Source organism: Pelodiscus sinensis, chromosome 27 (assembly GCF_052426305.1).
Source record: "Pelodiscus sinensis isolate ZL-2025 chromosome 27, ASM5242630v1, whole genome shotgun sequence".
NCBI classification, from domain to species: Eukaryota; Metazoa; Chordata; order Testudines; family Trionychidae; genus Pelodiscus; species Pelodiscus sinensis.
This window is the reverse complement of record NC_143078.1, coordinates 16316480-16344250: the sequence shown is the minus strand read 5'-3', so window position 1 is coordinate 16344250 and position 27771 is coordinate 16316480. Positions and strand designations below refer to the sequence as shown.

The following is a 27771-nucleotide window of genomic DNA, read 5'->3' as shown; positions in this document are numbered from 1 at the left end:
CCTCAGCTGCTCCTCCAAAGGGCAGCTCAGCCCACACACTAGGACCTTTAAGGATCTCCCTTAAAGCTGGGTGGATAAAGAGCCTGCTGCCTCAGAGAGATAGAAGAAGCCATTTAGGGCCTGATGTACAAAGGAATTTGGACACCTGACAGTGCAGAGAGCTGAGCTGCTTTCTCCTTGGCATACGCTTCCATCCTTTGTAAATCTGGCCCTTGCCTTCATCTCAGCCAGTCTCTGATGCAGCTCCCCCCGAGAAATTCCCTGTTCATCATCCTCTCCCACCTTCGGCTTCCAGCCAGTCACAAAGGCTGATAGACCGACTTGTCCAGTGTCTAGGTCTAGGTGCTACTGTAGAGGCGAGAGGCCCTTGCTGGATCCGCAGTGCTGACAGCGGCTTGGGGCATGGTACTGCTGTTACGGCCAGCACTAGAGACAGCAAACCTTTGGGGCTGATGTCCATGCATGTCGTTAAACCCAATGTCAAGGCCGCTTTGGCGTCACTGATCTTGGCAGATGGCTTCATGCCCAAGCCCAGAGGGGAGTTTAGCAGTGGAAGGGCAGTGGGCTCTGTGCGTGGCGTTTGGAGACTCTGGGAGCGTGCTAATGCTTTCAGCTCAGCCCAGGAGGGTCCAAAGTGACACCTCTTGCTCTGAGCGCAGCTCCTGGCTCAGGCCACAAAGGGTCTCCCACAGCTCCAGAGAGTCCCTGATCACCAGGTCTGGGGCATCCTGGAGGGGCCTGGCCCAGTCTCTCCTACTAAAGCTGTTCCACAGATGTAGGTGATTGACTCTCCACACAGCATGAGGCTGCCTCTGGAGCCAGGTGCCTTAGGACTCTTGCCTTGCTGTGAGCACAGCTACTGGCTTGGGCCCTAAGGGCACATCTATGGTGCATTTCCAAAGCTGCAGATGCTGGCTCCTGCTAGGGGGCCACAAATGGCCAGACTGGAACTGAGGCTCGGGCTGTCCTGCCCACCCTCCTCCCCAGCTTCCAGAAAATGCAGCATGAGGCGCACCTGATGGCAGAACGGGCAGGGAATTCTGCAGGGGCCTGGTGCCGCTGGCTCTGGACTTACACGGCCGTGCATGTGCTTAGCAGCTGAAATCCAGACACCCTAGGGACTTTTAGCCATAGAAAAGTCACCTCAGAACCTGAGGCACCTCCAGGGCTGTGGGGAGCTGAGCAGTGGGTTTGTTAAAGCTTCAGCAGGAAAATATTCAACATAGGGGCCTGCGGTGCAGTTAGACACTTACATCCCTCTGTGAGTCGAGCCTGGGGCAATGGGGCAGCAGCTGTGCCCTGTCTCCTGCGGGGTGAGGGGGACCCAGGGACGGCTGTGAAGGCGGGGCCAGCCAAGGACTGCAGCCCAATAGATTTCCAATGTTGTCCTGGTAAGAATGTGAGAATTAATGGCAGGAGACCCAGCTCTTGGGACTTTTGAACCTGGGCCCATCTCTAATGGAGACGATGGCTCATTCATCAGCGAATCCAATGGGCAGAGCAGGAAGGATTGGACGTCAGGGCCCCTGCTTCCATTCCAGGGTCTGTCACTGATTTGCTGGGTAGCTTTCAGGAAATCACAGCACCGCTCTGTGCCTCAGTTTCCCCTGTAAAGAGAGGGTGCTAATATTCACCTAGCTGTGGCTGAATGTTTGCTAAGCACCCAGTGAGCCCCCCCCTCCCTCCGAGGCTGGCCAGGCTGTCACTGTTCTCACCACTCCTTTCCCTCAGTCTGCATCCTGTGCATCCATAGTCAGCAGCGGCTAGACTCCATTCCCGCTAAGCAGGGAACTGATGATTGCAAAGCCCAGCTGCGTCAGGGCCCAAAGCGATCACTAGCCATGGGCCCGTTACTCCACACCTGTCTGCTGCGGCTCTCTGAAGTACTGGTTCTGGGATCTCCACTACCCTGGCCCAGGGCCGCTCTGCCTGGAGCTCGCAGGTCACTCCGCTGCTCACCGGCCAGCACCCCCGCCCCTGGGGAAGGCCTGGCCAGGACAGCGATGGCTCTGGGAACAATCCTAGCCCCTCTGGGGCCCTGCTGGGCCAGTCTCCACACACTTAACTCGTTCGCCTGCTTCCAAGCACGTCCAAACAAATTATTAAAATGATTTTTAATTATCCTCCTGACTCCTGCGCTGGGGCTTTAATTAGTTTGTTTTGACTGTTGCGTGGGTCTTCCCCCCACCACCATATTTTTGGAGGTGTATTTTTAGCTTGAGTTGCCACGGAAACCTAGACACCAAGGCCAAGCCAGTCACAGATGGAGACAACACACGCAATCCACCCCCTCACTTTGTTTCCCTGATGGAGAGCACACTTGGAGTATTAACCCTTTCCCCGCCCACTGGGCACAGCCATTGGCTTCAAACCAATGTCTGGCCCCATCGGCTGGCCTGGCTGTGCAGTGCGGAGACACACTAGGTGCAGGCCCAGGAGGTACCCAGGAAATCCCGCTTCACGAGGAATAACGGGGCTGCCGACAAAGGGCTTTGATGTCGACAGGGGGAACGTCCAGACTAGCGGCGAGCCGACAAACAGCTGATCAGCTGTTTGTCGGCTCAGCGCAGCAGCCATGTAAATGTAAATGAAGCCGCGATCATTTAAATCGCGGCTTCATTTGACTTTGCCTATGTGTCTAATCTACATGCCTCTGCCGACAGAGGCATGTAGTCTAGACACAGCCCTATAGAGAGGGCTTGGGAGGCATCCGTGAGGAAAAGGCTGATGGGGAGCAACACATAGCACAGACCGGCGGCGGGATAAAGAACCGGCAGGCCGTAGACCGGGTACGTGGAATGTGTTTAGGGAGACCCAGCAGGCGGTGGAGAAGACCAGGTTGTTCCAGGCTGCACAAGCGTAGACTCCTGAGCAGCCTGGGGGAAGAGCCAGAGAAGATGATGCTAGCCCAGGTGCCGCGTGTGGGGCAGAGGGATTACGGCATTTACCCTTTAGTGAAATTGTCCCACCCTGGCTCTAGCAGTAACTGCAGCTCTGTGTCTTGCAGGACCATCAAGGTGGAGGTGTACGACTGGGACCGGGATGGCAGGTAAGGGGAACTCACTCGATCCGTGCAGCCTCCAGGGCAAACCTCAGCTCTGCCGGAGCAGGCTATGTGCTGAGGCCAGTGAAGGTTTGGCAGTGACTCCACTTGGGGGAGGATGAGGACCAGGACCACGGTGCTGCAGCCATTACTCGTTCTTTTTGCAGAGATGCTTTGTCAGTGACCCCTTGCCGCAACAGGAAAAGCGGGGAGAGTGAGAAAAAGACAGCGAGGAGGGGGAAGGATCTTGAGGGAACAGGACAATGGTGGTTTCCCCCAGGACCTCCCCATCTGGCCAGGACCCTGCCCCCACTTAGCAGTATGGGAAGGTGGTCCTTGTCCCTTGACACCTGTGTACGCCCCAAAGGTGACAGTCCATCTCCAGAACATTTCTCAGAGAGCTTCTCTTTCCATGCACAGCCACGACTTCATTGGGGAGTTCACAACCAGCTACCGGGAGCTGGCCCGTGGGCAAAGCCAATTCAACATCTACGAGGTGAGTGACAGAGGGGGCACCCATCTAGAGGGCAAGCCAAGCTCTGGGCAGCCAGGCCTCTGCAGTTCTGGGCCACGTCCCTTCCATTAGTCATGTGCGCACCAGCGTTGAAAGGCAGTGTAAATCGGGAGTGACTCCTGAGCTAGATCTTCAGCTGATGCAATCTGGGAGATCTCCAGTGCCAATCGGTGTGCTGTCACGCGCTGGCTGCTCGCCTCGGAAGGCCTGGATTCCCTGCATGCTTACATCACAAGGGAAATGAGTCGGGTGGCCTCCCCTCGCTTGAGAACATTTGGCTAGAGGGAAAGGGCAGTCTTTGTGCTCTCTGTTTGTACAGCACCTAGCGCACTGGGGTTGTCGGCAATACGATCATTACAAATACTAATTGCAGTACCAAACAGTCCCTGCCTAGGGCATGGCCAAGACCAGTGTAGCAGCAGAGGTTGCCAGGGAGTGGGGAAGGGCGTCAAAGTTGTGTAGGGACCTGGGGATGGGAATAGTGGTGGACTGAGGTTAACCAGCAGAACTGGGTGTAAAGGCATTGGCAGAGCAGAAGGTAGGGGTGGGTCAATGCTGGAACAGAGGGAGGTAGGTGCTCAGGACTCAGGGCATTGGCAGGAAACTGCTCAGAAATCGAGATGATTCAAGGCTCCCTGAGCATGGAAATTACTGTATAAAATGTAATTATTAGACATGCCCCGCCAGTAATAAATAATACCAATGCGTCGGTGCTGTACGGGGATTTTACCATGGATACAAGCCCTGTAAGTTACTCTGGGCTGCCCTCATGTTTATGTTAGTCATGGCTTCTTGGCTGTGACATCTGCTCAACCCTTCCCGAAGGTGGGGGCAGTCGGAGCGTGCAGGAGTGCAGTGGGAAAGGAGAGGGGTGTGGAGACTAGACATTGTGGGACAGATGCTCAGCTGGCATAGAGTGAAGTCAATGGGACTGTGCTGATTTACACCCTCCAGGGGCTGGAGCCCAGAAATGCCACTCGGAGCTAGCTGAGGACTGGCCAGTCACAGCCTGGCAGCACAAGCGATGTCACATGGCCAGAACAGAGCGGTGTTCCCCGGTGCACTTGGGGTTAGCAGTGCTGCAACCTGTGTGGGGCCTGGCCAGTGTTCACGGAGCCACGCTGGCAGGCGGGACGGGGGACCTGAGACTATTTCATGTCAGCTGGGCCAGGGCCGCGCCGTGCCCGGGTGTAAGTGGAGCCGCAGAGCTCAGGGCAGATAATAGCAAGTCTCCACGCTCGGAGTCAGCATCGCTCATTGGCTGAGAGCCTCCATCCTTCAAACTCCCGTGCAGATGGCAGAGCCCGGGTGCCACAGGGAGCAAACCTGAGCAGTGCCCCCATAGCTTTGAAGCCCCTGCATTCGGAGGCTGGGTTTCCTTCCCTCTCCCAAAGCGCTTTGTGCGCTCCTGTGGCAGCTCCCTTTTCATATCATCTGATGTGACGTTTCTAGGGCAGCTTTCAGAATGGCCGCCCTGGCTCTGACGTGTTCCCGGTGTCCCAGCGTGTCCCTTTGCAGGCTTCCACGGCTCCCCCAAGCAAGCGCAGGGAGCAAGAGTGAGGGAAGGAGGGGGAGACGGGTGTATAATTTGTTTAAAGCATCAACGTCTTTTGTTCCAGACACAGTCCCATGTCCGTATCAAAACGGATCGTCCTGCAGGGCAGGGGAAAGTGATTTCAGATTAGCTCCTTCTGGAGACAAGAGCAAAACCATAAATGTGCGGCTGGAGAGGCCACGTTCCTGGCCACCACTGAGAGCTGCAGGGCTAGGAGGAGACCAGGACTTGCAGGAGAGGGCCAGATGAGCAGTAAAATCTGGAGATCTGGGCACTTCCCTCACCCCAGGCATGGAAGGACCTGGGCCCTTATGGAGCAGCCGGGCTGTAGAAAGTAGCACGGGCATTTGTGTCCTGCCGAATTTGGACATTTGAGGGGTGGACTTTCTGGCCAAGCCCTTTCAAAGTGGCCAGTGGTTTTGGGTGCCCAGCTTGTGATGTCTTAAAGGGACCTGGTGTCAAAGTGCCCACCACCAGCTGCTGAAAGTCAGGCCCCTGGAAGGTGTTTCCAAGTCGGGTGCTCAAAAATGGAGGGACCCCAAATCACAAGCACTTGGCCTCTGGGTCTAGCAGTAGGGACAGTGCCAGTCTGGCCTTGAAGAAGGCTGGCCCAGTGGGGAGGTTGCTAGCTGGAGACCGGCTTCACAGCCCTTTCCCCTCTATGGAATCTGTGTGGGATGCTGGGCAAGTCACATCCTTCTGGGCCTTAGTTCCCCGCCTGTAAAATGGGTTTGACAGTCCTGCCCTACCTCACAAGTAAACAGAGGTAAGGCTGTGAGGAGCTCAGCCCCTGTGATAGAGGGGCCATGTGCGCTCTTAGAGAGTGGAATTCCTCTCTGCGGAGCCAGCATGGGGCCTGTGCACCATTTACAGCCCCCATAAACCCTGCTGGGAGGAGTTTAAGTGGTGCCAATGCTTGAGCTGAACCTTGGGGGAGGGGGAGGGGGAGGGACTGCTCCCCCAGGGCTTGATCCTCAGCTGCTGTAGAACAGCAACGCTCAGCTGAGCTCAATGGAGGCAACACCAATTCATGCCATTGTGAATGGCAGGCCTAGATCTTTGCATAGAGCTGAATTTTTTGCTTTAGGCTTTTCTGCCCCCACCTTATCCCTGCTGTATAAAGATTGGAGACGAGAGGGGTTGTTTTTACTTCGCTGGAGAGAAGGTATTTTTTGAAAGGGGTGGGGTATAGCTCAGACTAAAAATAAAAATACTTTGGAGACTTACCCTGATATCAGAAAAATCAAAAAGGGAGCGTGATGCCAAAAAGTTTGGGAACCACTCGCATAAGCAGGCTTCACGTCATACCCCAGAATATTCAGCCTCTTCCATTTCCTCCGTCCGTCAGGTGGTGAATCCCAAAAAGAAAATGAAGAAAAAGAAATACCTTAACTCGGGAACAGTAAGTGATGTTCTTTTTCTTTGGAACTTAAGATGTTCAGAAAGGCAGATGAGTGTCCATGGATGGCAAATTGCCCAACGGCAGGCTGCCACACAGAACCAACTAATCAGAGGCATTCTTTCCTCCAACAACTTTGTTCCCCCATGTTATGCTTTGATGTGGAAGGTCAGAATTTCCTGCCACGTCACCAGAAACGTGGAACCACTCAGTCACCAAGCAGCTTCTTGAGAACAGGTTCCTGTTCTGATTGTATATGCCAAGGAGGCCTGAGTGCAGGCAGATCTTAGATGAGCCAATTGTGATTCCCGCTGAGCCACCAACCCATGAATGGACCCTTCAGGCATACAAGGTTCAAAACGGGGTGTTGGGGAGGATCGGTGGTGACAACCAGACATTGAAATTGCAAAAGATTTTGGCTGAAAACTGCCTAGTTAGAGTTTTGGGCACCTCATGCCTCCATCCTCTTCTATGGGCCAGGCTTCCTGGTTGGAATACATCTCCCATGATGCACCACAGTCTGCACTCTTAGGCTATGTCTAGACTGCAAGCCTCTTTCGAAAGAGAGCGTCTAGACCGCATGCGGAATTTCGAAAAAGCAAGCCGCTTTTTCGAAAGAAAGCACCCAGTGAGTCTGGATGCTCTCTTTCTAAAAAGCCTGTTTGCTTTCAAGAACGCCTTCTTTCGAAAGAGCACTTTTGAAAGAAGGCGTTCTTCCTCGTGGAATTAGGTTTACCACCGTCGAAAGAAAAGCCGCGTTCTTTCGATTTAATTTCGAAAGAACGCGGCTGCAGTCTAGACGCAGGTGAAGTTTTTTCGAAAAAAGGCTACTTTTTTCGAAAAAAACCCCTGAGTCTGGACACAGCCTTAGGGAAAGGAAGTGTTACTTGGAAGCAGAATGACCAGATGTCCCGAATTAATAGGGATGGTGCTGATATTTAGGGCTTTATCTTATATAAGCACCTATGATCCTCCACCCCTTGTCCTGATTTTTCACACTTCCTGTCTGGTCATCCTACTAGGGCGCTTCTGGCCATAGTGCATCATGGGAGATGTAGTCCAGCTGAGAAGACTGGAGCATGAAGTGACTGAACTGAACTCTCATGAAGTGCTACAGCACCACTTCAAACTCAGAATACTTCCATCTCCGAGGGGCGGGGGTTGCCAAGGAAGACAAATTTTTTCAGGGAATTCGGATATTTTCACCAAAAAACCAACTTTCCACTAAAAAATAGTTTTGACAGAAAATGTACAACCAACCCAGCACAACCCACCTTGCCAGAGAGCAGCGAGGGGAAGCTGGCTCATTCCTTGGGCTAACGAGCAATCACGAGACTCCAAGGCATCACACTAGCACCCTTCTTCAGCACTTAGCACAGCCCCAGCGATCCCTGCTGCCTTGGGCTCAGTGTAATGCATTGCCCTGTCTCTTGCTTCCAAGGTGACACTGCTCTCCTTCACTGTGGAGTCAGAGTACACCTTCCTGGACTACATTAAAGGAGGGTAAGTGGGGTGCGGGTTCCCTTCCTAAACAAATAGGCTTCTGGTGCTGAACAAGCTGGCTCCAGATGGGGACAGGACCACTGCCTGTTTCAGGGCAAGCGAACCACCCAGTAATGCTGTGTTGGCTTGTGATGATGGTGGTTTTGCTACAGGGAAATCCCATTGCAATGTCCAAAGTCAATTCAGGGCAACTTCCAGCTAACTAAGACTGCCTGAACTTCACAGCGGAAAAATAGATCTAGCCCCTGCTGCTTTCTATCCTCTCAGGCCCCCACTCCGCTAGAAAACTGAACCACTGTCGCTCTGTCTGGAGTGGCTCAGACCGAGACCAGGGTAGACTGTCAGAAAACTGGCAGACACCCCAAACTGGTGGTATGTTCTACCAAGCCAGTGATTACCATACCAGTATTACCCTGGCATCAGACAGACGTCTTCTCATCCAGACAAACTGGACTTAGATAAACTTACTCCAAAAATCACACAACGTTCAGGTTGCTTCCAGACCCAAGAGACCAGTCTTACACCAGCTCACTTTGCTCCCTAGCTCTCATACCAGAGACAATGCCTGTAGCCAATTCTGTAATAAGCTCTCTAAAGGGCTATTAGCTAGGAAAAAGAAACAAGAAAGTTATCGACTGGTTAAAGCCAGCAAACATCACCATACGAATGAGTTCGCATCTAAATCCTGAGAGTGACAGAGCTGTGGGAATGGCCTGTCCATTCAAAGTGTCTTTCAGGCGGACCCAGAGGGAACCACTGGGGATCTTGACCTTAGTTTAGATCTCTGACCCTGTCCGAGCAAAGTGAGAGATGGAAAATGTTCCTGTGGCTGTTTTATCTCCTTTGCTCAGCTGCCAAGTCCACGGGACAGCTCCTTGCACAAGGCAGGGGCCGTGGGTGAACTGTTAGGCTGGGGAGGCTAGCCCACAGCCCACCCCTTCCGTCTGAGGCCACGCCCCTTCTGCACCCAGGGAGCCCAGCCCCTCTCATTGTGACTGCTGGCCCGTGCCCTTGCAGTGGCTAGCACCCCCTTTGCCCTCGAAGTGCAGGATTATTGGGAAGCCAGGCACAGGAGAGCTGGAAGGTGTAGCCTTCCCCTGCCTCTGCTACCCGCCACCCATGGCCACTAACCAGAGTGAATTGCCATGTTCCTGTGATGGCCCATTGGGTTTCAATAGCAGGTAACAGACAGTTTCTGTGCCCGGATTCACAAGGTGAGTGCGAACATTTCCAAGGCCATGAAACACAGGGCCCACGTTTTCCTGTGCATGGAATACAGCAGTGTGCTGTGACCAGTGCATGGGGCAGCGAACAAGCTTTTCATAGTCAAACCCTAAATACATCCGTGGAAGACTAATGCCTGTTTGGAGCAAAAACATGTTTTGCCTGCAACCTGGGCAACCCCTGGCAATTCTGGCCTGCCTGGCACACCCTGCCTAGCTAGGGATCCCCCTGAGGAGCTGTTCACCTTAGGAATCCCGTCCGCACTAGGAGAGCCGCTGTTGGAGGGGCCAGTTGTGATAATAAGCCGGCAGCAGCAGATTGTTTTCCTTGAGTCAGTGATGTCTGTGATACCTTGAAAGTTCGGGAGGCAGTGGAAGTTGCAGAGCGATCAGCATGGACTTGCCACCCAATGGCCTAGAGCCCCCCTCCCCACACACACAATGGGAAGCCGGCTCCTGCATCCCTCGGAGGGCACTTGAAGTGGGGGGGGGGGGATTTCCCCTCTCCTAGAGCGGTGGGGGAGGAGGGGCTCACTCAGGAAGAGGCTGCAAGGGGAGCCCAGTAGGGGGTGTTCCTAGCCGCATGGGCAAGGGGAGGCTGGGGGTTGGGAATTTCCCTGAACTGCTCTGGCAATGCAGGGCTCAGCTCAGATCCTTCCCACCAGCTCAGCAAGGGACACGGCACGGGGCGGGGGCTACAGCGCTGGCTGGGCCATGCAGGGGCAAAAGCCGGGGACAGGAGCGCTGCGTGTGCTCGGGGCAGCCAGCGAGCTCGGGGCTCGATCTCACTGCCCATTGGCCTCTCGGGCAAGCTGCCGCCGGGCTTGCAAACCTTGCTCAGCAGGGGGCTGGAAAGTGACGCTCCCTTTGCTCTGCCTTTCAGATTCCTTTGCACGTGCAGGCTGGGGGGTCTGCACCTGGGGGAGCCTCCTCCTTGCAAAAGGCAGCGAGGGACGGTGGTTGGGGGTGCGCCGGGTTATGTGCAAAATCTGGTGCGTTTGGTAGGAGCCGGTCCCAGCACAGCAGGCTTGTCCGGGGCCGGGGAGCTTGCAGAGATGCAAGGGGGGGGCCTCGGAGATGCAGCAGGCGGGAGGGGACTGACCGCTGCGCTTGCGGACTGGCCCGGGCCGGTGGAGCCGCAGGCCCTGGGCTTTCCCCAGCCGGGGTACTCGGGACCACAGCGCACCCCCACCCTGCACCCTGGGCTGGGCCCGACCCGCTCTCATGCTCCAGCGCCCAAGGGTTCTGCTTGGAGCAGGGAGTGGGGCCAGCAGGCCGCCTGGGTCTCTTCCCGCTCGCCTCTTCTACGCCCGCAAGGCTGGAGCGGCAGCGTGGGGCAGGAGGGGGCTCCCCCCGAAATTGCAGCGCAGTGCTGTGCTGTCGGGAGGCAATGGGAGCAGTAGGGGAGGGCGAGGCCAAGTCAGTCCCCCCCATACCCAACCTCCCCGTGTCCCAGTCCCCCTCACTCGCACACCCCCCTGCCGAGACCCCGCACTCCCAGCTTGCTCCTACACCCTCCCTCCTGGCCAGACACCCCACTCTGCCTCCCACCCAGAGCTCGCCCCTCCCTGCACCCCCATCCCTCTCCCACTCGCTGGCAGCCCCGCCCCGCATGCTGAACCTCTCATTTTTGTCCCACCCCAGAGACTAAAGGGGTCCACAAAATCCACCAACTCCAGAACCCCCGAAAAGTAAATCTGGCCTATGGGAAGCCCCGAACCTCAGTCCTCCCTGCCCCTGCCCCTGCCCCTGCCCCTTCCTCTGTGGGGGACTAAGGTGTCTCAGTTGGGGGCCGCATCAGTGAGGGTTGGGGAGCTTGGGGGGTTTTTTGCTTCTCACTTGTATGGTCCCCGACTGATTTTTCTGTATGTCAGTGGCCCAGACTCAAAAAAGGTTCCCTTCCCTGCCATGAATACAGAGCCCATTGAAACCATTTGTGTTGGGAATTTTACTTGATTTCAAATGAAGTTTGATAAACTAACACGAGAAGGCTAAAGCGCTTAATCTGTGTAATAATTGACATGAAACTGTTCTCCCTCGCTGCAGCACTAGCAAAATGGCTCAGGGGTAATTAGGTAATTCACAGTGAGTTTCCGTTAGCAACTGGTGGTCCGCAGAATGGTTTACAGTGAGCCAGGTGGTCCCCAGGCCAAAAAGTTGGAGAACCGCTGGCCTAGAGAATTCTGGGAGGGGATTCTGGCTGGCAGACTCTACCCTCAGGATTTGGATCCAGCCCCTAAGTTCAGATACGGGTATTGGTTTGGGTCACTCCCCTGCCGAGAGCCAGCATGAGGGCTAAGCTCTGTCGAACGCCTCAGATTCACCACCGAAGAGTAAAGGTGTCAGTTCCTCCCTGCAGCGGCACCACAACCCCATGCTGGAGCGTGTCCCTGTTAACACCTGTGAGAAACATGCTAGTAAGTGGGGGCTGGGAGCGGGAGGAGTTTAGTGACGAGGGAGCAGGAGGGATTAATTGCTGAGGGACAAATTAAAAGCGTGAACTCCCAGCAGCCAATGGGGGAATAGCACAAACTTCATTTCGACACAACAGCCTGGGTTACAGTGCCATAAAAGGGAATTGGGCCCCCGGAGGAAGAGGGGGTCACAGAGCGGCGGGATGAGATTAAAAGAGGAAATGTTTCTGCAAAATATCAGGAATAGTTAATTAACAGTGACTGTTTGGGCCGACCCCTCCCCTCGTGGTGTAAATCAGCAGAGCCTCAGTGAAGTCCCCAGAGCTGCGCCCTTTAACACTAACTGGGCTCTGTTCCTTTATGAGACTGTAAGTAGCAGGGCCATCTTCTGCTAAGCTTCTGTGTGTGTCTGCGTTAACAGATGTCACACGCACGCTGCAGAGAGCGGCTCGAGAGGACGTGAGCACCTCACTACAGTGACGGGCACACGCAACCTGTTGTTAGCCAGTTAGGGAAATATCCGGAAGCAGCCCTCTCCCCCCAGCTCCCTGCTCAGCCGTGTAGCAGTGTGTTGCTAGCACTGCTGAGACCCCACTTTTGGGCACAGTGGGGGTATAGAGACTGTGGTGTGACAGCCAGGACTCTTGGGATCCAGCTCGAGAGGGGGGTAGGTCTGTGCTGCTGGCTCATTGCAGGGCCTCGTATTCAGAGCAGCGGTAGCTGTCAGCCCCCGCGTAAGAGAGGGAAGGTGGGTGCGGTGATATGGACCAGTGACTGTTGGTGGGAGAGGCGCTTGTACCTGTCCCTATGAGCTTGGGCAAGTCACAGCCCCTCTCCGCTGCCGAGGGTGCGGAGACTGTGCTGAAGAGGGTCTTGTGTGAAGTGGGTTTCCTTTCTCCTCTGCACCTCCCCCCTCCCTGGGATTCTCAGCGCAGGACAAGGAGATCCCTACATGGCTCGGTGGGGTGATATCGGACAGACATGGGTGACATCTGCCACAGCCATGAACATCTTCTGCCCCCAAGAGTGGCACTCTTTGGTCCCGTTAGCCATCATCCCTGCAACCGGGGAGATCACTGGATTGGTGATTCTCGACACCGGCCTGTGTGGGCTCTGCTCTGACTAGAGGGGCCCAGAGTTGTTCTGATGAGGTGGCTGATCACATTACACTCACAGAGATCCGGGGGAGAGAGGGCTGGTGGGGCTGCCCTGTGCAAACTGCTGCAGTCCATCCAGTAGAAAGCATTTCTCTGGAATAGCTTTGGGGGGGGAGAGAAGTGGGCTGTGTCTAGACTGGCAAGTTTTTCTGGAAAATCAGCAGCTTGAATTTCCGGAAAAGCACTGACGATCTCATGTAAAATCATCAGTGCTTTTCCGGAAAAACTATGCTGCTCCCGTTTGGGCAAAAGTCTCTTTCCGAAAGACTTTTGGCCAAAAGGGCCAGTGTAGACAGCACAGGACTGTTTTCTGCAAAAAAGCCCCGATGGCGAAAATGGCGATCGGGGCTTTTTTGCGGAAAAGCGCGTCTAGATTGGCCATGGACGCTTTTCCGGAAAAAGTGCTTTTGCAGAAAAGCATCTGCCAATCTAGACGTGCTTTTCCGAAAATGCTTTTAACGGAAAACTTTTCTGTTAAAAGCATTTTCGGAAATTCATGCCAGTGTAGACGTAGCCGTGGTGTGTGAAAGGAGAGGGTTAGGACAAGCTGTGCAAGGAAGTACAGTGTAAGAAGGGGGTATAGGCCAAGTTATGGGAAGGAATGGGGGTTAGTCTGAGCTGTGGGAAGGTAGAGGTGTGTCAGAAGGAGGTATAGGTCCTGTGGTGTGAGGGAATGGGAGTGTGGGGCAGGCTGTGTAGGAAATGGGGGTGTGGGGCAGGCTGTGTAGGGAATGGGAGTGTGGGGCAGGCTGTGTAGGGAATGGGGGTGTGGGGCAGGCTGTGGGAGGGAATGGGGGTTCATGTGTGTACACTCGGTGGTGAAGGGGGTCATGGCACTGTGGGTAAGTCCACGCAGTAAATGGAAGAGTTCCCCTTTCCATCACTCATGCCAGTCAGACTCTGAGAGGCTCTATGTAGAGAAGTGTGCAGGGGGGGGAGCTCTCAGACATTGCTGTGCTCTCCAGGGACTGGCAAGATGAGCCCGGGCTGAGGGTCCCGACTCCTCCTCGGGGCTCTGGAGTTTCCGAGCAGACGAAGCTAGGAAGGCACTGTGAAGAGCCGACGACCTCTTCCTCCCACAAAGCCAACACAGAATTAAATCCCAACACTTCTCTGCAGAGCCAGACACGTTCCCTTGGCTCCAAGTTGGCATCAAGACGGCCTACCAAGAACGGAGAGCCACGTTTCCTGGAGTTCCGGGACAGCCTGGCAGCTTCTGCAAAAGAACCAACATGTTCTGTCCTTGAGCTGTGGAAATCTGTTACCAGTCCGTGTTGCCTCTGCCCAATCCCCCAGCTTCTACTCACTCCCTCTTGCCGCAGTCCACTCCAGAAAGACTCACAGACCCATCTCCTGCTGCAATCACATAGAATTTCTCCTCCATCTCTATGCATTCAATGTGGGGCGCTTCTCCCCACAGTGTCATGGTATCTTGAACCAGATTCTTCTCTGTCACCAGCGTGTCTGAGGCCAGAAGGCTGGATTGTCAGGCTGTGCACATCAGCGTAGCTCCACTTACTTCACTGCACCAGCTGAGGATCTTGCCTGGAATTTGGTCAATACTTTTCATCTAGCTTGTCAAAACCATTCCAGAGACATGAAATGATCACAGCCTGAAATGTCCCAAGCTTCTTCCTCGGGAAGTAATCCTGCAGCCAGCTCTGATTAGGAAATGTACTCGTCCCCTTACTCCCGGTTACAGCCCGCCCTTGCACTACCCTAGGTATCAGAATAGCTCCAGGGAAACATAGGAACAGAGGTTGTGTCAGAACACAGCAAATACCACGCTAAATTTGCCCATTCACCATGGCTTCCAGCTTAGCTCTCTATGGTGCAAGGACACTTTGGATTTCTGGGCTATTTCTTTAGCTGGTATTGGAGCCATGTGTATGAAAGTGGGAAGAAGGCGCACAGGCTGCAGGAGGATGAGGTACCAGGAAGTCAGTCTGTGTGCACATGGCTGGAATGCTTGTTGCAGTTACAGCACCTCTATAAAGAATTCTTTCAGTCGAGCCAGTTGGGCAGCCCCTCACGAGCGTGGTGGTAAATGAAATGTGGTGGCGACATCCGTCTAGTGAGATCCATAGCTCTGAAGAGTGTGGCAAACAAAGCAGCACCAGGAAACAAAGCAAATAGGCATCAAGAAGGGGTTCAGAGCAGCAGGGATGCTGGATTTCCAGACACAAAATGCCCAAGCACAGAAGCATGGAAGCCAAAACTGATCATGAGGAATGAAGGGGTGGAAATGAAGGTAACATTTTTTTACTCTTTCGCTGGTGGAAAATGTTGAGGAGATACTGTGGCCAGGAATAGTGCCCCCAAACCTGCAACTGCTGATATTGGAGCTTGATGAGTATTGTGATCCCCGACAGAATGAGACTGCGGACAGAGACCGTGTGTATTCCCGAAACCAAGAAGCAGAAGAGGGAATAGACGCTTGTATCTGAAAGCTGAGAACTCTGGTATCCATGCTAAATTTGTGACTTTGGGGACATTAAAGATCCCCTGGTCAGAACAGGATCATTTGGGGGACACAGATCCAGCTTGCAGGAAAGACTGTTGAGAGAAACAGATCTAACACAGGAAAAATGCCTCCAAATAGCAAGGACAGCCGGACAGTCCAGAGCATGGATCAAACAGTGACAGCCACTACTGCAGAACAAGTGCACCGCACAAGCCAAAGGATCCTAGGATGCTGGACAGAGACCAGCTGACTGATCTGTGCAAATCAAAGGGTCTGGGAAACAAACCACTTTACGTCCCCTTGCAGCCGCTACCACAGGGAAAGAAATGCAGGATTGCATGCAGTGACGGAGGAGACAGGGACCTCCAATGAGCTGCAGGATGCCTGTGGTGTGACTCGAGCAGAGCCAAAGACACTCAGTATGTGTGCTGAAGAAGACAGCTGTTAGCCATTAAACTGCCATATTCACAGCCATGCTGTTAAATCAACAACCAGTTCAAATCCAGGTGCACTGTGGAGCCAGCTGCTGTATAATCCCAGCAACACTGATGGGCGTTAATATTAGACTTAGGCTGGTGATGTACTGTGAAGCCTTTCTGAGGGCAGAGAGCAAAAGCAGGCTGTCAGTAAGAAACCCACAAAAGATGGTGTCTCCTGGCATTTATAGAAACTGGCTCACAGACCTGCAGGCAGCAAGCAGTGCAAGCCATGGCACGGTTCAGCACCAGGGTGTCCACACGTGGGAAGGACAGGCACAGGGGGTCCTGCCCAGCATTCCAACAGACTAGGAAGATGGCTTTCCAGGAGAGTTAGGAATAGATCCCCCATATGTAAGCCAGGAGACTATGGAAATGCTGAGTTGTTAGTAATGCAAAGCAGCTGTATCATTGCACCCATTGAAACCAGCACAGAGTGGATCAGCAGCCGGGTAGTGGTGAGAAAATCTTCAGGTAAACTGAGGCCTGCATTGCCCCATGCTCCGGAACAAGCGCCTTGAAAAGAGGTCGCTCTCCATTACCAGCTGTTGAGGACACTGCGCAGGGCAAAGGGGTTCTTGGTCTGAGATGTCAAGAATGGGTTGTGGCTAGAGGTGTTTAAATCTCAGCTCGGCACCGCCCTGGCTGGGATGGCTGAGTCGGGGCTGGTCCTGCCTCGGGCAGGGGCTGGACTCGATGCCTCCGGAGGGCTCTGCCAGCCCTGGGATTCTGTGATTCTATATTGAGTGGGATGAGCCATGCAGCCACCTGACCACATGGTCTGCACCTTCCGGCAGACACCAGTGGGTACCAGTGCCTATGGGCATTAGCCCAGCCCTGGAAGTATGCCAGTGTCAGCTTCAGTAGGCACCAGAGGGACTCCCAGGTCTCTACCTCTGCCTCTAAGTCAGCAGCTCGGTGAGGCCTCCAGGGACCCAGCACAAAAGTAGCATCCCAGACACACAGTGGGCTGCCCTGGGTGCCCCAGGCACGGTCAGTCTTGACATAGTGAACCTGGCGCCCAAAGCAGGGAACCATGTGACAATGTTCCGGCAAGGCTCTCCCCCATTCTGCCTGCCCCAGCGAGTCGAGATTATCAGCTGGATGGAGAATGTGCAGATAGAATTTCCCTTCCCAGCTAGTGGCAGGAGCATCCCGTGTGTCCCTGACCCCTGGCACGTGACGTTCACTGTACTGTTGTGATCACTTTGTTGGCTGCATTGTGATGCAGGGTGTTAAGTGGGGGATATTGGCCAGACCTGGTGCCCACCGAGGTTTTGTTGCCTTCAGTTCCTGTGACTCATGGTAGGTAGGATTCAGCGGAGTGTTAGCTAGTCTAGTGTGGGCAGAGCTGAACCAAACTGGGGTGTAAAGTTCCCTGGCTGAGCAACAGAGAGCAAGCCCCATCAACTCACGTTGCACTTTGGCTGACCCCCTAACAGTTTCTCCAGCAGACAGTTGCCCCCCTGCTCTTTTGAGGTATGTCAGTGCGGTGCAGTGGTGTTTAGATGTGAGTGTGCAGTGCAGTGTGTCCCCTGGGACGCTGGCTTTGGAGCACCGGCCAGTCTCTGACCATTGAAAATAAGGATAAGAAAGAATGCAGAGCAGAGTGATTAGACAGAGAAAGAGACTCCACAGCCTCATGAAATTGCAGCCCACCGGAGCTGCATGGTCACAGCAGGTTACGACTTCATTTCAGGGAGGGGAGTTGTTTGGAGCACTGAGATCAGGAAACAGAAGGTGCATGTTGCAAGGTCACAGAATCATAGAATACTAGAACTGGAAGGGACCTCGAGAGGGCATCAAGTTCAGTCCCCTGCCCGCACGGCAGGACCCAGCACTGTCCAGATCACCTGTCAAGCATCCCTAAGGCACTGTGCCCAGACAAAGAGCCGCCACTCACTGCAGCACAGTTCAGACAATTCAGTGCCAAAGCTGAGCACAGGACTTCTTCTCCTGGGGACCCACAAAGCAACAGGCCAGTAGTCAACAGCACGGAGAGCCCAGAGACAGAAGGCAACGGCAAACCAAGTGGAAGGGATTTTTACCTGGCAACAGTGGATCATCATAATACCTCCTCCCAGGGACTGAGAGAAGCCCAGCATAGCAGGAATCAGGATTCCACTTCCCGTGAGGGGTAATCTGCTGGAGTGAGAAGCAATTACGTGGACAGGAAGTGCAGGCACCTGCTACAACAAAGGGACCAAGGCCCTGAGGCCATTGCACGCAGGTGAGCAAATAATCACACATCCAAACCGCAGAAGGCAACCGTTCAAGCCACCCTGGCGCTTTGATCAGATAAGGCAGCTAAAGACTGAGAGGCAGAGATGAACCAGACAGCTGAGGAGTAGTGGCAGATGCCCAGCATACCCAGACAGATCAGCAAAGGTTAAGAGGAGTTAGAACAAGCCTCAGACAGAAGCTGGCCTGACACAGGAGTGTCAGAAAAATGTGAGAGCAAAGCAGAAGACCGACTGGAGCCCGCCACCAAAGGGCAGCAAGAGGAGAGTAAGTAGCAAGTCCCCAAGCAACAGAGGGGGGAGACTGGTTCAAAGGCCAGCACACTTGAAGGCCTCTGAGGCCTAACAGGTTGGAATGGGAAGGGGGTAAAGGCCACGCTCCTGGGGCAGGCGGTAAAGGCCACGCTCCTGGGGCAGGCGGTAAAGGCCACGCTCCTGGGGCAGGCGGTAAAGGCCACGCTCCTGGGGCAGGCGGTAAAGGCCACGCTCCTGGGGCAGGCGGTAAAGGCCACGCTCCTAGGGCAGGCGGTAAAGGCCACGCTCCTGGGGCAGGCGGTAAAGGCCACGTTACTGGGGCAGGTGGTAAAGGCCACGCTCCTAGGGTAGGCGGTAAAGGCCACGCTCCTGGGGCAGGCGGTAAAGGCCACGCTCCTAGGGTAGGCGGTAAAGGCCACGCTCCTGGGGCAGGCGGTAAAGGCCACACTCCTAGGGTAGGCGGTAAAGGCCACGCTCCTAGGGTAGGCGGTAAAGGCCACGCTCCTGGGGCAGGCGGTAAAGGCCACGCTCCTAGGGTAGGCGGTAAAGGCCACGCTCCTGGGGCGGGCGGTAAAGGCCACGCTCCTGGGGTAGGTGGTAAAGGCCACGCTCCTGGGGCGGGCGGTAAAGGCCACGCTCCTGGGGCGGGCGGTAAAGGCCACGCTCCTGGGGCGGGCGGTAAAGGCCACGCTCCTAGGGCAGGCGGTAAAGGCCACACTCCTAGGGTAGGCGGTAAAGGCCACGCTCCTGGGGCAGGCGGTAAAGGCCACGCTCCTGGGGCAGGCGGTAAAGGCCATGCTCTTGGGGCAGGCAGTAAAGGCCACGCTCCTGGGGCAGGCGGTAAAGGCCACGTTTCTAGGGCAGGTTATGTACCTGTCACTTCTGAGCCCAGAAAGCCAGCAAGTGCTAGCGTAAGAGGCAGCAGTGTTAACGGGAATATGTGACAACCTGCACAGAAGGTGGAGGGAGGAGCACAGGCTGCAGGAGGGGGAGTCTGCGGAAGGCAGAGTGTGTGCACATGGCTAGAACTCGACCTGCACTTGTAGCATCTCAGATAATAGTTCTCCTAATACAAAGCCAGTTTAGTCACACGCGCTGAGTCCTTTCCTCGCCCAGCACGACACAAGCAACGGGTGCTATTTGCCCAAAGCTCCCTTACCGCCCGGGGCTTACCCTGACTGAGAGTCAGGCCCTATCTGTGCCTTGTGTAGGATACAGCATCTGCCGTGGAGTAGCTGGTGCAGCTTCCTTATGTATCACATTCAAGCAGCGTGACTTGCACGCCCACATTCCCACATAGAAACTGACCCCCCCCGCAAGTCACGAGCCATAGGCTCCTACTTTGTCCTGCTCATGTCTCTCCCCAAAGCCCATAGCACCTGGCTCTCCCCTCAAAGGGCTATGGGCAAAATAGACCATATGTAACAGCAGTCATGGGGTTCACAAGCTGTGAGTAGCTTCCCCATCAGTCACTGGCCTGCTGCACCATCCATTCCTTATTCTTCCTCTGCCACTTCCCTCCTGCTCACTCCGGTGTCGACCGGGAGTCGCTCACGCAGGGAATGAGATCTTCAGCTGGTGCCAAATGGTGCAGGTCCACCCTTGTATTCCATGCTGTGCCAATTTACAGCAGCTGCGAAGCGGGTCTGTGGCTTTCAGACAGGCCAGTGAGATTTCTTTACCTTCTCTCTGCTGCATGAACTGGCAGGAACCGTTCTGCCCCTCTCTTCCCTCCTCTCAGAATGCACCAGTTAGTGACACGCAAGGTGGCACATGAACATCTGTCCTGGACCCGTTTTGCACTGGACACCCAGCCCTGGCAGTGCTCGTCCACACACTGCTCATGTTTGTCAGGGCTGCTGTCACAAGAGCCTTGGTCTTGTCTCTTCCTGTCGGGTGTGTGAAGTGTTAACACCTGTTGATAGCATTGGCCCCTTGCTCCAAGTCTCGCCGGGCGGCTGAGGCCCGGCACATCACAAAGCAGCTGATGCTGGTTTCCAGCAGGGACTGGCACAGCTGAGATGATTGGAGAAGCCAGAGTTCCTGGCAGAAGGGGCCTGCAGGCTGCCCTTTCAGCCCCCATTCCTACTCAAGGCTAACCCCGTTGAGTCCCTCATCCCCCGTTTGCTTTTATTCCCAGGCATAGTCCAGAGGTGACGGGATCGTTTGCTCTGTGTATTTGTCTGAAGTTTAATAAAACTCGCCACGTCTGGGCACCAGCCATCTCCTACTGAACCAGGACACCTGGGTTCCTTTCCCAGCTCTGCATGGGGAGGGGGCTAGTGCCTGAGGCAGGGCAAGTGGGTCTTAGAATTATAGAATCATAGGGCCAGAAGAGACCTCAGAAGATCAAGTCCAGCCTCCTGCTTTTGCGGAAAAACTTGCCAGCTGTCTACACTGGCCGCTTGAATTTCCGGAAGAACACTGACTTCCTACTGTCTGAAATCAGTGCTTCTTGCGGAAATACTGTGCTGCTCCCGTTTGGGCAAAAGTCCTTTTGCACAAAGCTTTTGCGCAAAAGGGCCAGTGTAGACAGCTCAGATTTGTTTTCCACAAAAAAGCCCCGGTCACGAAAATGGCAATCGGGGCTTTTTTGCGGAAAAGCGCGTCTAGATTGGCATGGATGCTTTTCCACAAAAAGTGCTTTTGCGGAAAAGCGTCCGTGCCAATCTAGACGCTCTTTTCCGGAAATGCTTTTAACGGAAAACTTTTCCATTAAAAGCATTTGCGGAAAATCATGCCAGTCTAGACGTAGCCCAGATGTGGCCTCACCAGAGCCAAATAAAAAGGAATAATCACTTCTCTGGATCTGCTGGCAATGCTCCTCCTAATGCAACCTAATATGCCATTAGCCTTCTTGGCTACAAGGGCCCACTGTTGACTCATATCCAGCTTCTCATTCATTGTTATCCCCAGGTCCTTTTCTGCAGAACTGCTGCTTAGCCAGTCGGTCCGCAGCCTATAACAGTGCTTGGGATTTTGCCCTCCAAAGTGCTGGACTCTGCACTTGTCCTTGTTGAACCTCATCAGATTTCTTGTGGCCCAGTCCTCTAATCTGTCCAGGTCACTCTGGACCCTGTCCCTGCCCTCCAGCGTATCTACCTCTCCCCCTAGCTTAGTGTCATCTGCAAATTTGCTGAGGGTGCAATCCATCCCCTCCTCCAGGTCATTAATAAAGATGTTGAACAAAATCGGCCCTAGAACCGATCCTTGGGGCACTCTGCTTGAAACTGACTGCCATCCTGACATCGAGCCATTAATCACTCACTAACTGTTGGTCCCAACAGTCTAGCCAGCTTTCTATCCATCTTACAGTCCATGTATCTAATCCATACTTCCTTAGCTTGCTGGCAAGAATTTTGTGGGATATCAAAAGCTTTATTGTGTAGCAAAAGCTTTGCTAAAGTCAAGATATATCACATCTATTGACTTTCTCACATCCGCAGAGCCAGTTACCTCAGCATAGAAGCTAATCATGTTGGTCAGGCATGACTGGCTCTTGGTGAATCCATGCTGACTATTCCTGATCACTTTCCCCTCTTCCAAGAGCTTCAAAATGGTTTTCTTGAGGATCCCCTCCATGATTTTTCTGGGGACTGAGGTGAGGCTGACTGGTCTGTAGTTCCCTGGATTGTCCTTCTTCCCTTTTTTGAAGATGGGCACTACATTTGCCTTTTTCCAATCATCCGGGATCTCTCCCGATCTCCAGGAGTTTTCAAAGATAATGGCCAAAGGCTCCTCAATGACATTTGCCAATTCCCTCAGCCCCCTTGGATGCATTAAATCCGGGCCCATGGATTTGTGTATTTCTAGCTTTTCTAAATAGTTCCTAATGGCTACGTCTAGACTGGCATGATTTTCCGGAAAGGCTTTTAACAGAAAAGTTTTCCGTTAAAAGCATTTTCGGAAAAGCGCGTCTAGACTGGCAGGACGCTTTTCTGCAAACGCACTTTTTGCGGAAAAGCGTCCGTGCCAATCTAGACGCGCTTTTCCGCAAAATAGCCCCGATCGCCATTTTCGCGCTCGGGGCTTTTTTGCGGAAAACAAATCTGAGCTGTCTACACTGGCCCTTTTGCGCAAAAGTTTTTTGGAAAAAGACTTTTGCCCGAACGGGAGCAGCATAGTATTTCCACAAAAGCACTGACAATCTTACGTGAGATCGTCAGTGCTTTTGCGGAAATTCAAGCGGCCAGTGTAGACAGCTGGCAAGTTTTTCCGGAAAAAGTGGCCAGTCTAGACACAGCCAATCTGTTCTTTACCCACCAAGGGCTGCCCCCCTCCTTCCGATGCTGCGCTGCCTAGTGCAGTAGGCTGGGAGCTGAGCTCGTCTGGCCTGGCTCAGCTACAGCCCTGCTCTGTAACACTGCACAAGGTGTCGTGTGTTGTGGCAGCTCGGCCTGAGACTCCCCAAAGGGGCCCAGGCAGCTCTTTAGCAGGTGTAAACCAGCATCACTCCACTGAGTTCACTGCAGTGGGGCTGAGTCACACCCACAGCAGCTGGGCCATAGGGTGTAGTGCTCCCCTGGCCCAGACAGCCCTGCACCCGCTGCAGCTGGGCCATAGGGTGTAGTGCTCCCCTGGCCCAGACAGCCCTGCACCCACAGCAGCTGGGCCACAGGGTGTAGTGCTCCCCTGGCCCAGACAGCCCTGCACCCGCTGCAGCTGGGCCATAGGGTGTAGTGCTCCCCTGGCCCAGACAGCCCTGCACCCGCTGCAGCTGGGCCATAGGGTGTAGTGCTCCCCTGATCCTGACCGCCCTGCACCCGCTGCAGCTGGGCCATAGGGTGTAGTGCTCCCCTGATCCTGACAGCCCTGCACCCGCTGCAGCTGGGCCATAGGGTGTAGTGCTCCCCTGATCCAGACAGCCCTGCACCCGCTGCAGCTGGGCCATAGGGTGTAGTGCTCCCCTGATCCAGACAGCCCTGCACCCGCTGCAGCTGGGCCATAGGGTGTAGTGCTCCCCTGATCCTGACAGCCCTGCACCCGCTGCAGCTGGGCTCCTGTCTACTGCTGGGAAAGAGGGGAGATGGGGTTTGAGGTAAGGAGGCTGATTCTGCTCTCACACTATGGTAACATGGCTGAGTTCAGCGGGGTTACTCCTGGTTTATACCAGAGTGGGGGAGGGGGGTTGGGCCCACTGGGATTACTCACAATTTGCACCAGCAGAAGGAAGGGGAATTGGCCCCAGTGGGACACTCCCAATTTAAACTGGAGTGAGTGAGGGGAATTGGCTCTAATGAGGTCTCTCCTGATTTACATGGGGATGAGGGAGGACTGGGCCCAGTGGGACTACTGATTCACACCAGAGGGACTGAGAGGGGAATTCGGCCCAGTGGGTTACTCCTGATTTACGGCAGGGGAGGAGAATCAGACCCACAGCTTTCATTCTCCTCTCATCCATTCAAGCAAGCCACGCCAGGGTTCACACACTCTGCTGAACGTCCCCCCCCCCGTTACCCGATTGCTTCGCTAGGCCCCTGGGCATAGGGAGGGATGTCTGGCTTGTGCTACTGGAAGGGATGGGGCCTCTCACAGAAAGGGTAGAGTTAGGGCAGCCAGCCCTCAGTGCCACTCGGAGCGCCATGCAGGGCTCTGGCGACGATTTAAAGGGCCTGGCACTCCAGCTGCCACCACTGCCACAGTAGAGCCCCGGCCCCTTTTGAATCTCTGGGCCCCAGGTAGGGATGTGGATGGTTAATCAATGAACCCATAAATCAGTAAGCATCGCCTTTAACAATTTGGATCTCGGTCTGAGCTCTTCCAGTCACGCAGGGAGCCGGGACCCGGGTTCCAGGGTTGGGAACATGAGGGTGGAGCTGAGCAGTATGCGGTGAAATCGGCACTTCTGATGTGTCACCATCCCCTTTGCAGGACGCAGATCAATTTCACAGTGGCCATTGACTTCACAGCTTCCAATGGTGAGTTCTCCTGCCGGATTAATGAACGTGTCCAGAACCACGTTCATCTCTGCTAAGACAGCCAGTGGCTGATTACACAACACGTTACACTCAGGAGCGGCCTGAGGCCGGCTGCGGCAGCTGGCGCCCTAGGTGGAAGTCGCGATCGGCGCCCCCACCTACACGGCCGTCAATGGCCGTGACGTAATCATAGGGCGCCCTGGCACCCCGTGATGTCATCATCGGGTGCCCAGGCTGGCGGCGCCCTAGACATTTGCCTAGGTTCATGGGCTGTCCCTGATAACACTAACCCTCTGCGAATTAGGTATTACTGCACGCTCACTCGGCCCTGAGAAGTCCTGTAAAATCAATGGCTATTTTATGGCTGTAGGGCGCTTGTTCAGCCTCTCTCTGATAGGTGTTAGGGTTCCTTAAAGAGATGGGGCTTTGTTCTGGTAGCGAACACGATTCCTACCCACCTGCCTTTGGGCCTGGTTCCCAGCTGATTTCGAGCAGTTTGACCCCAGCATGATTGCACCGATCTCAGCAGAGTTATGCCTCATTTACGGCCGTAGAAGAGAGCTGGATGCTGGCTCTTGGGTTGGTCTTTTCTCAGGCCATCCAGGACAACGTCCATGGAAGTCAGGGCGGGTCGGGCTCACCTCTCTGGTGTTATTTATTATGGACAGTGACTAAGAGCCACGACCCTGGCCCAGGCCCCCGCGGTGCTAGGTGCTGTACAGTCTGCCCCTAGAGCAGGCACTCACTCTCCAACGTCAGTTCCCCCCAGCAGTGACAGGGAGACCCGTACTTCCCTTGCCGTGTATGTGAGAATCAGGCCCTGTTGGACCCTCAGCTGAGCGGATGCACACGCATGCCCCTCCCTTGCTTTGCTGTGCACTGCTGCCCGTGCTCTGCATGACCCTTCTCTCTCTCCGCCAGGCAACCCCTCGCAATCCACCTCCCTGCACTACATGAACCCATACCAGCTCAACGCCTACGCCATGGCGCTGAAGGCGGTGGGCGAGATCATCCAGGACTACGACAGCGACAAGATGTTCCCCGCGCTCGGGTTCGGCGCCAAACTCCCTCCCGATGGGCATGTGTCCCACGAGTTCCCCCTGGTACTGCCCCCCCTTCAAATCGCGCCGCCACGCAGGGCAGGTCTGCACGCAAACCGGCCTCGGCAGCTGTGCCGCTGGGCTCTCCTGTCGGCAGAATAGCTCCACCCCACTGAGAAGCCGTCTGCCCAGCACGTAGGAGGGGGTAACACCAGCAGAACACTCAGGCAGTGGGATAGTCACACCCCCAACCAGCGTAGGTAGGCCGAAGTCATGCTGGAGTGCGGACCGGGGCATAGAGAGACCCTCTATCCCACCATCCTCAGACATCCAGTGCCCGCCCGGAGGTGAAGGGTCTTTCTCCGGACCACCAGGCTGTCTGGCTGCCATGCCATCCAGGGCCAGGGCCTGACCCTGAAAGTGCAGCTCGCTCTGCAGCACTGAAACCAGCTGGGTGGGCACTTGGGCTCCAGCACCCGCCCAGCCCAAGTCTGACGGGTGTGTGTAGTGCGAGCGCACAAGCCGAGCGCCTGGCCTCCAGCCTCTGAGGCTACGTCTAGACTACAAAGAAAAGTCGGAGAAAGATTCGCAGGTTGCACACTGCACATTGTGCGTCTGTTTCTGCTTTTCTTTCAAAAGAGGCTTTTACGAAATGCGGCGCATCTACACGGTGCCGAATTTCGGAAACCCTGCTCTTTCCAGTCATCCCTCCTTCCTCGTAAAACAAGGTTTACAGGGACAGCGAAAGCACGCGCCCGCCTTTCCTCGGGCGCGGCGTTGCTATTCCAGCGTACCTCTGGTATCCCAGAAAAGGGAGCTTTCTCAGTGCCAGGCCCGGGACCCCTGGGTTCTGTACCCAGCTCACGGTTGCACTCTGTCCTTGGATAAGCCATGTCCCTGTTCTGTGCCTCAGTTTCCCCTCCAGGAACATGGGCTGATGGTGCTTTGATGCGATTTGACAGCACTGCACAAGTGCTAAGTGTGACCCTCGTGGCTCCTCTGTGGCCCCTGTGAGTTCACCCCTTCGGGTGGCTCCTCCCAGCGCTGTGGGGACGTTTCACATGTCTCTGGACCCTCCGGCCAGTGCTCCGTGCAGGGCTCTGGGAAATACAAGTGGGGGATGGGGAATCACTCCCCTGTTGGGAGCCCCCCTCACGGCCTTTCGTCCCTCTCTCAGAATGGTGACCCCGACAACCCTGCCTGCAGTGGCATCGAGGGCATCCTAGACGCCTACCACCAGAGCCTCAAGACTGTCCAGCTGTACGGCCCCACTAACTTCGCCCCAGTGGTCAACCATGTGGCCAGGTATGTGAAGCTGGTACCTCCCACGGCCATGCGTGCTCTCACCCCTCCCTGGCGGCACGCCTGCCGGAGAGTTCTGCTGGTGTTTAAATAGAGCAGCAAGAGTCAGGAGATGGTTGCTAGACACCAGAGCTGGGAACGACCTAGCCGGGGCGGTGGATCCTCCATGGCTGGGTCCGATCCAGGTGTTCCTGTCTCAAGCCAGAGGTCTGGAGCATGGGTCAAGGCTCCCTTCTAGCCCCTGATACTGGATTAGCAGGGACGTGCCCAGGTCTCTCTTTTACTCCCAGGAGGATCCTGGTCTGGCTGAGCAGGGACGCAGCCCGGAGCTCTGGAGAGCCGGCGTGGCCCCTGGGGGACAGTGGGACTGGAGGTTACCTTTGGGGACAGGGAGAGGAGGGGGACTCATCCCATGAGTCTCCCAAACTGGGACATTGGAGAGGCTGCTCTGAACTGCGGAACGGGGGACACATTCCCTGCAGGGTCACCGGAGCTACCCGGGGAGGTTGGCCGTTGGCTCGGAGCGCCCTACCCCAACACACTCTGCACCCCCACCAGCCATCCTCTCAGCCTATGCTCCCCGTGCAGGTACGCCGCCGCGGAGCAGGACGGCTCCCAGTACTTCGTGCTGCTGATCATCACGGACGGGGTGATATCGGACATGGCCCAGACGAAGGAAGCCATCGTCAGCGTGAGTAGCAGGGGCTCCGCTCACCTGCTGTCCAGCCCAGCATGCCGATGTCTGCCCGAGGGCACCTCGCCAGGACAGACAATAGCGCTGAGCAAGCAGCTGTTGCAGGCTGAGGGCTTATGCAGCATCCCAATGAGTTTGTCACGCTCTGGCCAACCTCGGGTGGAGAGACCTGGGTTCTAGATTAGCCTGTCTCCAGAGGGTCCCTGCGTTCTGTCGGGGCAGTGCAATGCCCCAGGCACCGGAGAGCTCAGTTATCACAGCCTGAGGACTTGCTCTGTTCCCCCTCCCCCCCACGCCCACTGAAGGGCACAGTCGGAAGCACCAGCCTTTTCCCTTGCCCACCAACGCCGACTCCAGGGGTGCTCTGGGGCAGGAGGCCCCACAGAAAAATCAACGAGCGCGCACCAGCCACCTGTCAAACAGCTGATGGGCAGAAGCTCACCAGCCTGACCACCTATGACTCGAACCAGTGCACAGGACTGTTCAAGCCCTGGTGCCTCACAGCATCAGCCACAAACCCTAACGGAGCCCCAGTCCTGCTCTGTGTCGGGAGGGCGGGGGCACAGCTGTGTTG

The 27771-nt window shown here is 55.2% G+C and overlaps 1 protein-coding gene across 1 annotated transcript in view; it reads left to right on the top strand.

Annotated features, from left to right (window-relative positions):
* Window positions 1-27771, top strand: part of CPNE5 (copine 5) — a 181423-nt gene that overhangs the window by 119248 nt on the left and 34404 nt on the right. The window contains exons 11-18 of the mRNA XM_075910080.2: window positions 3008-3049; window positions 3464-3539; window positions 6461-6514; window positions 7953-8014; window positions 24115-24161; window positions 25083-25264; window positions 26379-26506; window positions 27092-27194. Coding sequence (XP_075766195.1) covers window positions 3008-3049; window positions 3464-3539; window positions 6461-6514; window positions 7953-8014; window positions 24115-24161; window positions 25083-25264; window positions 26379-26506; window positions 27092-27194 — 694 coding nt within the window. The remainder of the gene's footprint in view (window positions 1-3007; window positions 3050-3463; window positions 3540-6460; window positions 6515-7952; window positions 8015-24114; window positions 24162-25082; window positions 25265-26378; window positions 26507-27091; window positions 27195-27771) is intronic.